At 46.2% G+C, this 14,820-nt stretch overlaps 1 protein-coding gene across 1 annotated transcript in view; it reads left to right on the plus strand.

Annotated features, from left to right (window-relative positions):
* The first annotated feature begins 7,679 nt into the window (after window positions 1–7,679).
* The window catches only part of LOC142311111 (uncharacterized), a 35,371-nt gene continuing 28,230 nt past the window's right edge, over window positions 7,680–14,820 (plus strand). The window contains exons 1-2 of the mRNA XM_075349228.1: window positions 7,680–7,752; window positions 8,050–8,195. Of these exons, the coding sequence (XP_075205343.1) occupies window positions 8,118–8,195 (78 nt within the window). The 5' untranslated portion in view covers window positions 7,680–7,752; window positions 8,050–8,117. The remainder of the gene's footprint in view (window positions 7,753–8,049; window positions 8,196–14,820) is intronic.

The raw sequence follows: 14,820 nt of genomic DNA on the forward strand, positions 1-14,820 counted from the left end.
GGACTCTAGAGCCCACTTAATGGCTAAGCATTCTTTTTCCACTATGGCATAGTTGCGTTCATGCTTATTAAGTTTCCGACTAAGATAAAGGACCGGATGTTCCTCTCCGTCCTTCAGTTGTGACAATACAGCCCCTATACCGGCATCAGAAGCGTCCGTTTGGACCACGAACTCACTGCGGAAGTCAGGAGTCATTAGCACAGGTTGAGAGCAAAGAGCTAGTTTTAAGTTATGGAAGGCTTCTTCGGCTGCCGAGGTCCATTTGATCATGACAGAGTCTTTCCCTTTGGTAAGGTCCGTCAGGGGAACAGCGGTAGCCGCAAAATTGGGAATGAACCGTCGGTAGTAGCCGGCTATTCCCAAAAACGCTCTCACCTGCTTCTTGTTGACTGGTTGCGGCCATTTCTGAATGGCTTGTATCTTGTCAATCTGGGGTTTAACAATTCCCCTCCCAATTACGTATCCCAAATACCGGGCTTCTTCCAGCCCGATATGACATTTCTTGGGGTTTGCTGTTAGACCCGCCTCCCGCAGGTCCTCAATCACAGCCTCTAGTTTCTGGAGGTGCGTCTCCCAGTCCAGGCTGTAAATGACTGTCATCCAAATACGCAGAAGCATACTGCCTATGGGGCCTCAGGACTCGGTCCATCAACCTTTGAAAGGTTGCCGGTGCCCCGTGTAGTCCAAACGGCATATACACATACTGGTATAAACCTTCCGGTGTAGAAAACGCGGTTTTCTCTTTAGCGGCCTCTGTTAGCGGGATCTGCCAATAGCCCTTCGTTAAGTCTAGGGTCGTGATATACCGGGCTTTTCCAAGCCGATCTATTAATTCATCGACCCGTGGCATAGGGTATGCATCAAATTTGGAGACCGCATTTAATCTCCTGAAGTCGTTGCAGAATCTAAGGAGCCGTCTGGTTTCGGTATTAACACAATCGGACTCGACCAGGCGCTATGCGATTCCTCGATTACACCTAACTCTAACATGGTCTTCACTTCTCGGGAGACAGCTTCCCGCCGAGCCTCCGGTATTCGGTAGGGCTTTACCTGAACTGTTACCCCAGGCTCTGTTATGATGTCATGTTTAATGAGAGTGGTCTGCCCGGGCTTTTCCGAGAAAAACTCGTGATTGTTGATTACAAACTGCTTGACGTCGGTCTTTTGCCGCTCCGACAGAGTCTCCGCCGTCCCGACATCCGGTATGGTCTGCTTGCAGACCGGAAGGGCCAGACCTGCTGACAGAGCTGGACGGTCCTTCCAGGGTTTTATCAGATTCACGTGATAAATCTGTTCAGGCTTCCTTTTACCAGCCTGGTACACTTTGTAGTTTACCTCACCCACCCGTTCCTTAATTTCAAAGGGGCCTTGCCACTTTGCCAGAAATTTGCTTTCTGCCGTGGGGACCAGGATCAACACCCTATCTCCGGGTGCAAAAGTACGGATCTTGGCCCCCCTATCATAAATCCTTTTCTGTGCTCCTTGAGCCTGTATCATATGCTCTTTAACGATGGGCATCACCGCCGCAATTCGGTCCTGCATTTGGGTTACATGGTCTATTACGCTTTTGAACGGGGTGACCTGTCCCTCCCAGGTTTCTTTAGCGACATCTAACAGTCCACGGGGACGTCGGGCGTACAGAAGCTCGAAAGGAGAGAACCCGGTGGAAGACTGGGACACCTCCCGAATGGCAAAAAGCAAATACGGGAGTAAGTAGTCCCAGTTCTTCCCGTCCTTGTCTATCACCTTACGGAGCATCTGTTTCAAAGTTTTGTTAAACCGTTCGACCAGTCCGTCCGTTTGAGGGTGATACACGGAGGTGCGTAACTGTGCTATTTGTAACAGCCTGCAGAGTTCTTTCATTACTTTAGACATAAAGGGGGTTCCTTGGTCTGTGAGTATTTGTTTTGGGACACCAACCCGACTAAACACATGGACCAGCTCCTTGGCAATGGTCTTGGTGGCCGTGTTACGCAAAGGGATGGCCTCGGGGTAACGAGTGGCATAATCCAAGATGACAAGGATGTGCTGGTGTCCTCGTGCAGACTTGGGGAGGGGTCCAACTAAATCCATCCCAATTCTCTCAAATGGGATCTCGATGATAGGCAGAGGTACTAAGGGGCTACAAAAACGGGGCCTAGGCGCAGAGATTTGGCATTCGGGACAAGACTCGCAATAGGTGCGAATATCGTGATGCATGCCGGGCCAAACAAAACAGTGTAATATCCTTTCGGTAGTTTTCTGGACTCCCAGGTGTCCCCCCATCATGTGTCCGTGTGCCAGGTCCAGCACTCTCCGCCTGTAGGCTCTCGGCACAACCAATCGTTGTACTGTGTCATCCCCCTTCTTCTCTATCTGATAGAGAAAGTCATTCTCCAGTGCCATGTAGGGGTAAGACAGCCTAGTACCTGCATCCACCTGCACCCCATTTATCATTTTAACATTTTTTATAGCCTGAGTAAGGGTAGGATCTCTCATTTGCTCACTTTGGAAGTCATCTTTCTGGACTTCCAAATTCAGCCAAGAGGAAGGGGGACAGCCACCCGTGTACGCCTCTGCCCCGGGTTCATCGGAATCACCCGCCAGAACTGAAAAGGGGAACTGGGGGTTGTTTTCAGCGGATTCCTCCTCTGAACCCTCTTGTGGGGCATCCTCTAGTGGCTCCGGGCCCACACAAGGTGTGGGAGAAGGATCATCCGTGCGGCTACCCTGGGGTACTAATTGGTTCTCCCACAACTGCCAGAAGTGGGGAAAATCCCTGCCCAAAATGATATCATGCAATAGTGCTGGTACTAGTCCCACCTTATGATGCACAGACCCATAGGGCGTAGTAATGCAGGAGACCGTTGTGAGGTACGAGCAGGTGTCTCCATGCACACATGTCACAGAAAATTTATCTGACGGTCCCATCGGGACTGCTACCAGACTGGCCTTTACCAGAGTCACCACACTTCCCGAGTCTAATAGTGCAACAACGTGAGAAAAGAGTAACCCCGGCACACTACAACTCCCAGAAATTATGGAAATGAGTAGATTCTCATATGTTTATCACTGTGTCAATTCGCATACCCATAATTGGAACGGTATATACGTCAAGGGTATTCGATGCTAGTACATCGATTCTATACTGTGTGTAGCATTAGAATGGTGCTACAGAATAAGACCTATATGTATGGTGCCAAAGAGGGAAGGGGCAGCATGTATCTGGTCACAAAACACAGGGGAATAACCATAAGTCTGTGCAGGTGACTTGTTACACAACACACGTCCAGCTGCGGTTTGGTCCGGGCAATTGCACCTCCGGTTCTACTGGCTTCAGTTTTCCCCTACTGCCTGAGGACATAGAATGACTACACTGACACAGCACATGCAAGAGTGTGCATCAGCTACTACAAGTTTCCTGCTTCACTGCTTTTTAGCAGTTCTCTCCAGGTGGAGATAGGATTCAATTGAGTACCAGCTTATGGTTATTCCCCTGTGTTACTCATTTCCATAATTCCTAGTCCCTTACCGAATATTCGCATACATTTGATTGTGCATGATAATAGTCCATGTTGACGAAGGCCTGTGGCCGAAAGTTCCAGTTTGTTGGACCATATTCATTTTTTCTGAAAAAAAGCATTCAAGGAACTATTGTGTTAATAAAAATATTGTATACAACTTTTTGCATTTTGCCTTTTTTCTGGGAGTTGTAGTGTGCCGGGGTTACTCTTTTCTCATGTGCTATTTTTTACCCTAGAGCACCTACTTTATCGGTGACGCGGAGCTTCTCTCCTTTATAATAGTGCAACAACAGTATTGCCATCAATGGACACTTCACACAGGTGTTTTTTCATATCGCCTTGACATGCAGCAACACACACTACCCGTGCAACCATAACCCTGCGTTTTTCAAAGTCCGTGACATCACACTGCATCGGTTCTGCAGTTACTGGACAGTTTGCAGCAATGTGGCCCACCTCCTGGCAGCGGAAACACCTCACGGGCCCCTTGCTAAGACCATAGTTTGGCACCTTAGCCCTCACAGGGCCAGCAGTCCTGTTTTCCTCCTCCACTGGCTTAGGATATTTTCCTCCTCCCCATGACCCTGGAACAGTCTTACCAGATCCTCGTCGAGAAGGGGAAGAGCGAGGATGTGTAGCATCGTCCATAAGTCCTTCTGCCAAGGAATAACGCTCCACTAGATCCACTAGCTGATCCGCTGTCGTGGGGTTTCCATGGCTTACCCACCTCTTCAGAGATGGCGGTAGAGCTCTTAGGTATTTATCAAGAACGATTCTTTGTACCATCTCTGGCGCCGTCAAAACCTCGGGCTGTAGCCATTTCTTGGTCAAGTGAATGAGGTCAAACATCTGTGACCGCGGTGGTTTATCGGGCTGATAAGTCCATTGATGAACTCTCTGTGCTCGCACGGCCGTCGTCACTCCCAGCCGGGCAAGGATCTCGGCTTTTAGTTTATCAAAGTCATGCGCTGCTTCAGGCTCAAGATCAAAGTAGGCTTTTTGGGCCTCACCTGCCAGAAACGGTGCAAGCAAGTCGGCCCATCGCTCCTTTGGCCACTTTTCCCGCTCCGCCGTCCGTTCAAACGTGGTCAGGTAAGCTTCTACATCGTCCTCTGTGGTTAATTTCTGCCAGCACCGACTCACATGAATCACCCTCTGGTCAGCCTCCGCATTACTCTCCGGTATGGTCGCCAGACGCTGCGCCACCTGCTGCAAAAGTTGGCGGTCTTTAACCGTCGATTCCACCAGTTCCTTCAACTGTGCCGACATCAAGCGATTAGCCTCCTGCTGCACAGCTGCGGATTGTACCAGCGCTTTCACCACGTAATGATGCGCTGTAACGTGCTGCCCGCGTTCTCCACCACAATGTGACAACACGCTCCGGGATCGCCTTTGCTGGGTTCAAAGGGCACGTATTCACCTCAGGCAGACAGCCGAATTCAAGGTGTAACTGACGCTTGGTCAGGTTTATTGCAGTGAAGCATAAACAAAAAGAAAAAAAACACCAACAAAATAAATCCTTGCCTGTCCGGCACTAACTATACACGGTGATATCCTAACTACCAACTGGAGGGCTTCTCCCTTCCAGCTAAACCATACAAACATCAGGCACTGCTCCTCACAAGTGTCTCCTACACAGACAGGCTTACTGTGTTCCCAGATGGAGACCCTCCCCCAACTTCCCAGATTCCTTTTACCTCCGTCCTTCACCTCCCATTAATCCATTAGTAGCCAGGTGATCCTGGCCAGGCTAAGTCACATAGGACCGATACCGGGGTGAGATATACCTGCCCTCATCCACTAATCCCACATGAGTCTCACAGTATATATTCACAAGGAAGTTTAAAGATTTTTCTGTCAGAAAATGTGATTTTAGTGCATTTTTGGCTGAATATATACGTCATAATTACTATTTCTCACTGAAATGATTGGGGGCATCTAATACACAAATGTTGATGCTCAGGTTTGAACTTTTTTTGCAGAGATCAATACATCATTTCACAGATCTGTGGAAATATGAGGCAAAACTAACACAATGTTCATTTATGGATGCTCCAGAATCCTGTCCCCAATCTTGAGGGGTACGCAGTGTTGACTTAGGAGATAAGAGCAGGGATTTTTTTTATTTTTTTTTTAACTTCGTTTTATTAACAATTTCAAACATGGTACAACTGACATTTGCCATATAACAATAGCTCAGTATATAGATAGTAATATTTGAATATAACAATGAACAGTCATATAAAGTCCATAATATCCATACTTCTTATCATTTGCATATATATATAATTTTACATTGAGCATAAGAACAGAGGGATTATCTTTAAAATAGTTCTTCAGTGCAAATAAGCTACCACCTCCAGGCAGGATAGGTCACTGCTGGATTTCCCATTAGGCACAGTAGGCCTACGAATTTTTTAGGGCCTACGAACTGTAGAAAAAAAATATCCTGGTAAAAAATATAATGTGAACCAATACATTTTTATGTGATTTTAATATCAACATCCAATAAACTAGAATCATACAATATTTGACAACAGTAAAAAAGTGTTTCTAAAGATCTTTTATCTTATAATAATGAGTGCTGGGACTAGTCCCGATGGTGTTAAATCCCCCCACTAGTTTGCCCTGTTAGCATGTTAGTACGCCCACAGGTGTGTACTAACATGCTATTCAATGCCCAGCGTCATCGGCTGAGACGCACGTACCTGTTTTCGCTGTGACCGTGCTTCTGAATGCCGGGCACTTCCGGTCATGGGTGTATGAAGCCGAGTGTATGCGTCCCAGCTTCAGAGAGGTCTACTGCGCATGACTGGATGTGCCGGGCGTTAAGAACAGCGGACACAGGTATGCACGTCACCGCTGGTGACACTGCACAGAATAGCATGTAAGTATACCTCTGTGGGCGTGCTAAGAGGGCAGCTATTCAGAGGATATAACACCCTTGGGACTAGTCCCCGCACTCATTTGCATAAGATAAAAGATCTTTAGAAATATTATTTCTAAAGATCTCTTTATCTATGCTAGTGTATACAGGGACGATTAGGCAGGGATTAGCAATATGCACCCAGAACTGCTCGTGGTTCTAGGTGCATACAGGACCTGACAGGTTCCCTTTAAGTTGGTGTGCCTAGGGCCTATGAAGACCTAAATCCAGCCCTGGGATAGGTGATAACTGACTGATCCGTTCGTGTCCAACCACTTGGATCCGCACCAATTGACAGAATGAGGAATTCAAATCCCTAATGGAAGACTTTCATTACCTCTACAAAATAGAGTGACATGCCGTACATCCGACTACAGCTCCATTCATTCTCTATGGAGCTAACAGAAGAAGGTGTGTGCAGCGCTAAAGAGTCCAAAAGAGAATGAAAGCACCTCTCCAGCATATTTTATTTATTTTTACTCTGAAGTGGTGATTCCAAGTTTCCTGAGCCTAGTCTTATACTCGCCAGGCGTTGTCTTCACGCCTGGTGAACTAGTGAATAGCACTGCTTCGGTCAGTCGCCAGCAGTTTGTGACCTGACCAATTTCTGCAGTGTTTGCTGAAGCGATCCAGAAGTCACAACTGAATGTAAATCTATGAGAGCCTGGCTGTCATAGACTTACATTGAACGTTCGTGACCTCCAGTAGTCAGAGGTAACATTCACAAGATGGCACCAGAAAGATGACAATAGAAAAGAAGATGCCAACGGGTGACTATATTACTAGGGGCAGGGACTCAGATTAATAGGACCACTCCATCACTGAAAAAGAAAACACTGGAGTGGTGCTCTAAGGCAGCAGTGCTTGTACATGAGCACTGCTGCTTCATTTTAGTATTGATAGAATAGAAGTCAGTTTCAGGGTCAGACCCCCACCAATCAATATGTTCGATTCTTGTCACTGGACAACCCTTTAAGTGCACTGTGTCTGAATCCCAATATTCGTGAAAGCCCTAGCCTAAACTGAGGTAACACCAGGTAATAGCGTCCATCTCCAGCACCTACTGATCGTATGTTACGATTAGGATTTTCAGTCATGAACGCTCCATCAGTAAGAAATATCCCAGCGGTCATAAATCCAGGCGGAACCATAGAACACATGCAGACACGGCGGAAGATTAACCTGAGCGCACAAGCAGACCGTGGCACGCACAAGGCGGAACACATACAAAGAGGGCGCGACAGACAGGCCGGAAGTGGCCTCTGAACTTCCTGTCGTGAGGAGTTAGAAGAGGCTGATGCTTGTCTTCGGTGCTAGTGGCAGGTGAATAGACTGGGCATCCTGACATGGAGGACTAGGAGCAGATTGCCCGGCTTACACTAGCTTGCATGATACAGTGTCAGGGCTATATGTTAAACATTTCCACTGTCATACCTGCCCGCAGCCAGTAGGGGCGCATTACATATTCCTCCACAATGGGAGACAACACAATGACAAGTTAGTGGCTAAATGATGCTCCAGGAGTTAGTGATATGAAAAGTAATAACATGAAATGGTAGACTGTGCCTTGTGGATAATGTCTGTGATTTGTGCTGTTTTATTTCTGCATGTGATGAACAGGAGGGGAAAGTGCAGAACCCCAAACCATTGGCATCTCGTCCCGTTCTGTTCGGAATAAGGCCCTGAGGATGGACAAGGGCGAGAACAATGTAACGGAGAGGGTGCTGCACCTGACCCTGGAGATAATCTACCTGCTGACCGGAGAGGTGAGGCGGCCAGAAATCATGGCATGACGTTACTCTTACCTCCATTAAAGGGTTATTCCTGAAAAAGCAAGTTACCCCTAACCAAAAACTGAGTGATTGTGGGGGTCTGACCACTGGGACCCACAGGGATCCTGAGACCCAATTATAGCAGAGGTGCTTATGTGCACCCTCCACTCCATCCATTGTGTATTGGAACTGCCAAATAGCGCATTCCAGCAGTACCATGTGCGCCCTCCACTCCATCCATTGTCTATTGGAACTGCCAAATAGCGCATTCCAGCAGTACCATGTGCGCCCTCCACTCCATCCATTGTGTATTGGAACTGCCAAATACCGCATTCCAGCAGTACCATGTGCGCCCTCCACTCCATCCATTGTCTATTGGAACTGCCAAATACCACATTCGTATTTCAGCAGTACCATGTGCGCCCTCCACTTCATCCATTGTCTATTGGAACTGCCAAATACCGCATTCATATTTCAGCAGTACCATGTGTGCCCTCCACTCCATCCATTGTCTATTGGAACTGCCAAATACCGCATTCATATTTCAGCAGTACCATGTGTGCCCTCCACTCCATCCATTGTCTATTGGAACTGCCAAATACCGCATTCGTATTCCAGCAGTACCATGTGCGCCCTCCACTCCATCCATTGTCTATTGGAACTGCCAAATACAGCATTCGTATTTCAGCAGTACCATGTGTGCCCTCCACTCCATCCATTGTCTATTGGAACTGCCAAATACAGCATTCGTATTCCAGCAGTACCATGTGCGCCCTCCACTCCATCCATTGTGCATTGGAACTGCCAAATAGCGCATTCGTATTCCAGCAGTACCATGTTTGCCCTCCACTCCATCCATTGTCTATTGGAACTGCCAAATACCACATTCATATTTCAGCAGTACTATGTTTGCCCTCCACTCCATCCATTGTCTATTGGCACTGCCAAATACCACATTCGTATTTCAGCAGTACCATGTTTGCCATCCACTCCATCCATTGTCTATTGGAACTGCCAAATACCACATTTGCATTCCAGCAGTACCATGTGCGCCCTCCACTCCATCCATTGTGCATTGGAACTGCCAAATAGCGCATTCGTATTCCAGCAGTACCATGTGTGCCCTCCACTCCATCCATTGTCTATTGGAACTGCCAAATACCGCATTCGTATTTCAGCAGTACCATGTGTGCCCTCCACTCCATCCATTGTCTATTGGAACTGCCAAATACCGCATTCGTATTTCAGCAGTACCATGTGCGCCCTCCACTCCATCCATTGTCTATTGGAACTGCCAAATACAGCATTCGTATTCCAGCAGTACCATGTGCGCCCTCCACTCCATCCATTGTGTGTTAGATCTTCCAAATACAGCATTCGTATTCCAGCAGTGCCATGTGCGCCCTCCACTCTATCCATTGTCTATTAGATTATTATTATTATTTATTTATAGAGCGCCATTAATTCCATGGTGCTGTACATGAGAGGGGGTTACATACAGAATACATACACAAGTTACAGTAGACAGACTAGTACAGAGGGAAGAGGGCCCTACCCTTGCGGGCTTACGTTCTATAGGATTTTGGGGAGGAGACAGTAGGTGGGGTGTTGATTGGGCCGCAGCTCCGCCCGGTGGTCGGGCCGCAGCTCCGCCCGGTGGTCGGGCCGCAGCTCCGCCCGGTGGTCGGGCGGCAGCTCCGCCCGGTGGTCGGGCGGCAGCTCCGCCCGGTGGTGAAGCAGTGAGGTCATTGAAGGTTATAGGCATTTCTGAACAGATGGGTTTTCAGGTTCCGTTTGAAGCTTGCAAGGGTAGCAGATAGTCTGACGTGTTGAGGCAGCGAGTTCCAGGAGACTGGGGATGCTCGTGAGAAGTCTTGGAGTCGGTTGCGTGAGGAGCAAATGAGAGAGGAGGAGAGAAGGAGATCTTGGGAGGACCGGAGGGGACGTGTTGGAGTGTAGTGGGAGATTAGTTCAGAGATATAGGGAGGAGATAGATTATGGATGGCTTTGTAGGTCAGTGTTAGTAGTTTGAATTGGATACGATGGAATATTGGGAGAGCCAGTGGAGGGATTTGGAGAGAGGTGGATCAGTCGGGCAGCAGAATTAAGGATGGACTGGAGAGGGGCGAGCGTGTTAGCAGGGAGGCCACAGAGGAGGATGTTACAGTAATCGAGGCGGGAAATTATGAGGGCATGCACTAGCATTTTTGTAGATTGCGAGTTGAGGAAAGGACGGATTCTGGAAATATTTTTGAGTTGAAGACGGCAGGAGGTGGTGAAGGATTGGATGTGTGGTATGAAGGACAAGGCAGAGTCAAAGGTCACTTCGAGGCAGCGAACTTTGGGTACTGGCGAGAGCATGGTGTTGTTTATTGTAATAGATCACGTGTAGAGTGTAGGTGGGATGGAGGAATGATGATTAGTTCAATTTTGGCCACATTGAGCTTTAGGATCTTCCAAATACCGCATTCGTATTCCAGCAACACCATGTGCGCCCTCCACTCCATCCAATGTCTATTAGAACTGCCAAATACCGCATTCGTATTCCAGCAGTACCATATGCACCCTCCACTCCATCCATTGTCTATTGGAACTGTCAAATACCGCATTTGTATTCCGGCAGTACCATGGGTGTTTTTTACTCCATGCCATTCAGGGTGGGGCTGTAGAGCCCATATCGCAGAATTTGGGGGGGGTTCAAGTGGTCGGACCCGGCAATCAGCATGTTATTCCCTATGAATAGGGCATAACTTGTCTTGGAGATAACTCTCAAAGTAATAGAGGAAGAGGACTGGAGATGTAAAGGAATATGGGAGGTTTGTCACATGACCTGCCTGTTATCGCTTAACCCTCTTATTACCAAGGATAGAGTGAATATGACCTGACTTCATGCAAGGCCTGCAACGTGAATATCGTTACAGGTTTCTGCTACTGAATGCCAAGTCTTGGCTTTGAATTGGCACCAGTCTTTGGGCGTAGCTGCATTACGTTTAATAGGTGGGGGCAGTGAGTGACTGTGATATTTCCTGTCTGTCTTCAGTGACCAACTTTTGTTTATGTACCATAATCCATCACAAATTAGCATTTTTACTTTCTGATTGGTACAAACAGACCCAGAACATTACTGTCACCAAGATGATGGATTCAAATAAGTGTCCTACCAAGCACCCTTATCCCACACAAACAGTTTGTTTAATAAAGTTAATTTCCTTTACACTATCCCTATCCATGTATAATACCTTAATGAGAACCTACTCAGGCCAAAAAGAGGGACGGCCAATAAATATCTAAATGATGGAGCGGATATTTTAAACATTCATGCTGCGTTTCTGTGTTAAGTATATGGTCCCACTCCGACATCGGTCTTCTATGCACAGGGGTCTGCCATAAAAGAGGTGAGTAACTTGTTACAAACACCAAATCCAAGATGGCAGCCCCCAGTGCCTTCAGTAAAACTAGAATTAAATAAAAACTAATAAACAGTGAATTTAATTTTGTATTACAAATATTTGATTTCATAATCACTATTATTAATACAAAAATAAAAAAGTGACACTTTCCCTTTAAGTGGTTTATGTCCTTTTGAAATGAGTTGTAGTCACAAACTCTGTGAACGTAGTCACAGCTGCTAATTGCTGATTAATGAAATTTGTGTAAGATCTACCAAAAATGCATTCCCACTGCTATAAAGAATAAAATACATCTTCACAGCATCTATGATCTTTTGACCTGAAGCTACTCCATCAAGATGGCTCCCTCTTCGTCACACTCCAGTTTTGGTGCGTTCTTCCAATGATATTGCCATCAATCCTGTCGAGACCAGAAGTTGCACAAGTGAATACTGCCAACAGTTCTGTTTCTAATAGAGAGCAGCAGAATTGTAAAGGAATTACCATATTTTTCGGACCATAAGACGCACCCTGGTTTTAGAGGAGGAAAATAAAATTTTAAGCAAAAAATGTGGTCATGACACACTGTTGTGGGACGAGGATCTGCTGCTGACACTGTTATGGGGGTAATGTCCCCAAATTCTCTACTAAGGTACCCCAACCTGGTAATGATCCTCCTGCCTTGTATATGATCCCCATCCTTGTATATATGTCCAGCTGCTGTATACCCCCTTGCTGCTATATACCCCCAACCTGATATATATACCCCCAACCTGATATATATACCCTCATCCTGCTATATACCCCATCCATCCTGCTATATACCCCCATCCCGCTATATGGCCTGCATCCTGTGGGACACAAAAAAAAATAAACGTTTATACTCACCTTTCCTCACTCCATGCAGCATCGCTCGTCCTCCTCTCTGTGTCAGCAGCAGCGCTGCTGACCTGTGTGAAGCCGGTCACCGTTCCCTGCAGCATCGCAATGTGTTCCTGTCTGTTTGCTGATATGTGTTGAGAGTGGTGCGCACAGGGCTGACATCATTGCTATGCACACCGCTCTCCACACACATCATCCGGCTGGCAGATAGGAGAACATCACACTGCTGCAGGGATCAGTGGCCGGTGACTATATTTATTCACTGCCCCCCGCTCTGATGATGATACACAGGGGGCAGTGGATATAGCCACACATGATCACTCCAGGCTGTAGTTGCCAGGGGTGATCACGCGGGCCGGCAGTTAATTATGCGCGCATCCTGCCCACCTGTCAGGGCCGATGACCCGCTCCACTGTTGCACCCTCATTCCCCACAGCTATGCCCTACATTCAGACTATAAGACGCACCCCCCACTTTCCCCCAACATTTGTGGGGAAAAATGTGCGTCTTATAGTCCAAAAAATACGGTAAAACTCATAAAAAGTATATAAAGTATGCAGAATGCCAGGGGCTGCCCAATCCTGGGTTTTGCATGTCGGCTTCTATTTTACGTAAATGCATGCATGTGGAGGTAAAAATCTTTTTCTAAAATTGTGTTTCTTTACAATTTTGCACAGTTTACTTTCTTTAGTCGCTGTGTTGTGCTATCTATCGCTGGCTGCAGAATGAGTTAACTGAGAAGCAATCAGGTAGCCCACTAGGATGTTTCATTTGAAAGTGTTTATCTCTTTCTGAGCTCCTCTCAATTGATTTTAAGGTGTTGTCCACTACTCAGACAACCCTTTCTCAATTACAATATCTCATCATGTAAATCAATGACAGCCTGTACTCGAGTGAGGGCACTGTTCCAGCGATGTGGTCTTTTGGGGCTCACGTGATGTTATACCACGTGAGCCTTGCAGGCGGTCAGTAGCCACTTCACTTTTACTTCCTTTGGATGAAACCAATCCTGGTGAAGGGAGAGCTACTACTGCTCTCTGACTTCCTCCAAAAGAAATGAGAGAAGTGGCCGCTGTTTGGCCACAGGGCACATGTACAATAACAACATCACACGAGCCTCGGGATACAAGACACTGACATTGCTGAAATGGCACCCGCACTGGAGGTGAGTACACTCTGGGGGAATAGAGCAATTGAGAAGGGGTTTAAGAAGGGCACCACAAACTACATCAAAGTAGAATTTGCTGGGAAACAGAGGCTGTAAAAAACAAATGTTGCAACATTTTTTAATGCAACCCAAAAGCAAAAATTAGTTTTAGGCTGAAATGCATGGATTTAAGTGTGGATAAAAAAAGTATTCTCCAGTATAACCTAAATTAGAACATAGCATTATCCGTGCCACATGAAGGGTATCCATACTAATAGTATATTCCTCCCATTACTTTATATGCATAGTTGCAATTGAAAAATACTAAAAATGTGTTTCCAATTGCCTATCGTTTCATCGTTTCTATGATAAAAGCCTTAAAAGATGTTATTTTTTTTACCAAGTCTGATAACTTGATCCTAAAGTGCCAATGAAAAGGCCACAACTCTCATTTGGATCATAAGTATTAGGAAAAGGATCTTTCACTCATTATTTCCCAATCTCATGGTACAAGAACCAATAGAGGGACTCTATTTATTTCTTCACCGCTACCTATACATATTAAAGTACTACTCCTACTCGACTAATTTTCCTGTTATCAGATATACTTCTTAACACCTACACAACACAATAAATTTTTCTTCTTATAAGAAATGCAGTAAAGACCTACCATAAGCAGAATAAATATGCACAGTCGCAATGTGCAGCCTTTCATAGGATCTTAATATATTCCCCAACCTAAGACGCGAACACAAATGCATATATTGCGAACAGAGCCTGTAAGCTTACTGATTTACATCTTACCGTATTATTCGGACTTTAAGACACACTTTTTCCCCCCAAAACTTTGGGGGAAAGTGGGGGGTGCGTTTTATAGTCCGATGGCTGTGGGGAAGGGGGGTGCAGTGGTGGTGGAGCGGGTCATCAGAGGCAGGAGCAGGCTGTAGCAGTGCCTACCGTGACCACGTGGGCCTGCTCATTAGCCTTATTTCATATGCAACATATAAATAATTGACCAGTTCACATCTCGTATCATATCATATTCCACTTCATAATGGACTTGAGAAAAGACAGAAAACGAAGCAGCATTTAAAGGCTAATTATAAAAATATCAACTTTATTAAGTACAAAATTGTAAAAAATCCAATTTTTTTTCAAAATTACAATACCCACATGTTACTGGGGGACCAAGGCAACCAAC

Source organism: Anomaloglossus baeobatrachus, chromosome 5, assembly GCF_048569485.1.
Source record: "Anomaloglossus baeobatrachus isolate aAnoBae1 chromosome 5, aAnoBae1.hap1, whole genome shotgun sequence".
NCBI lineage: Eukaryota > Metazoa > Chordata > Amphibia > Anura > Aromobatidae > Anomaloglossus > Anomaloglossus baeobatrachus.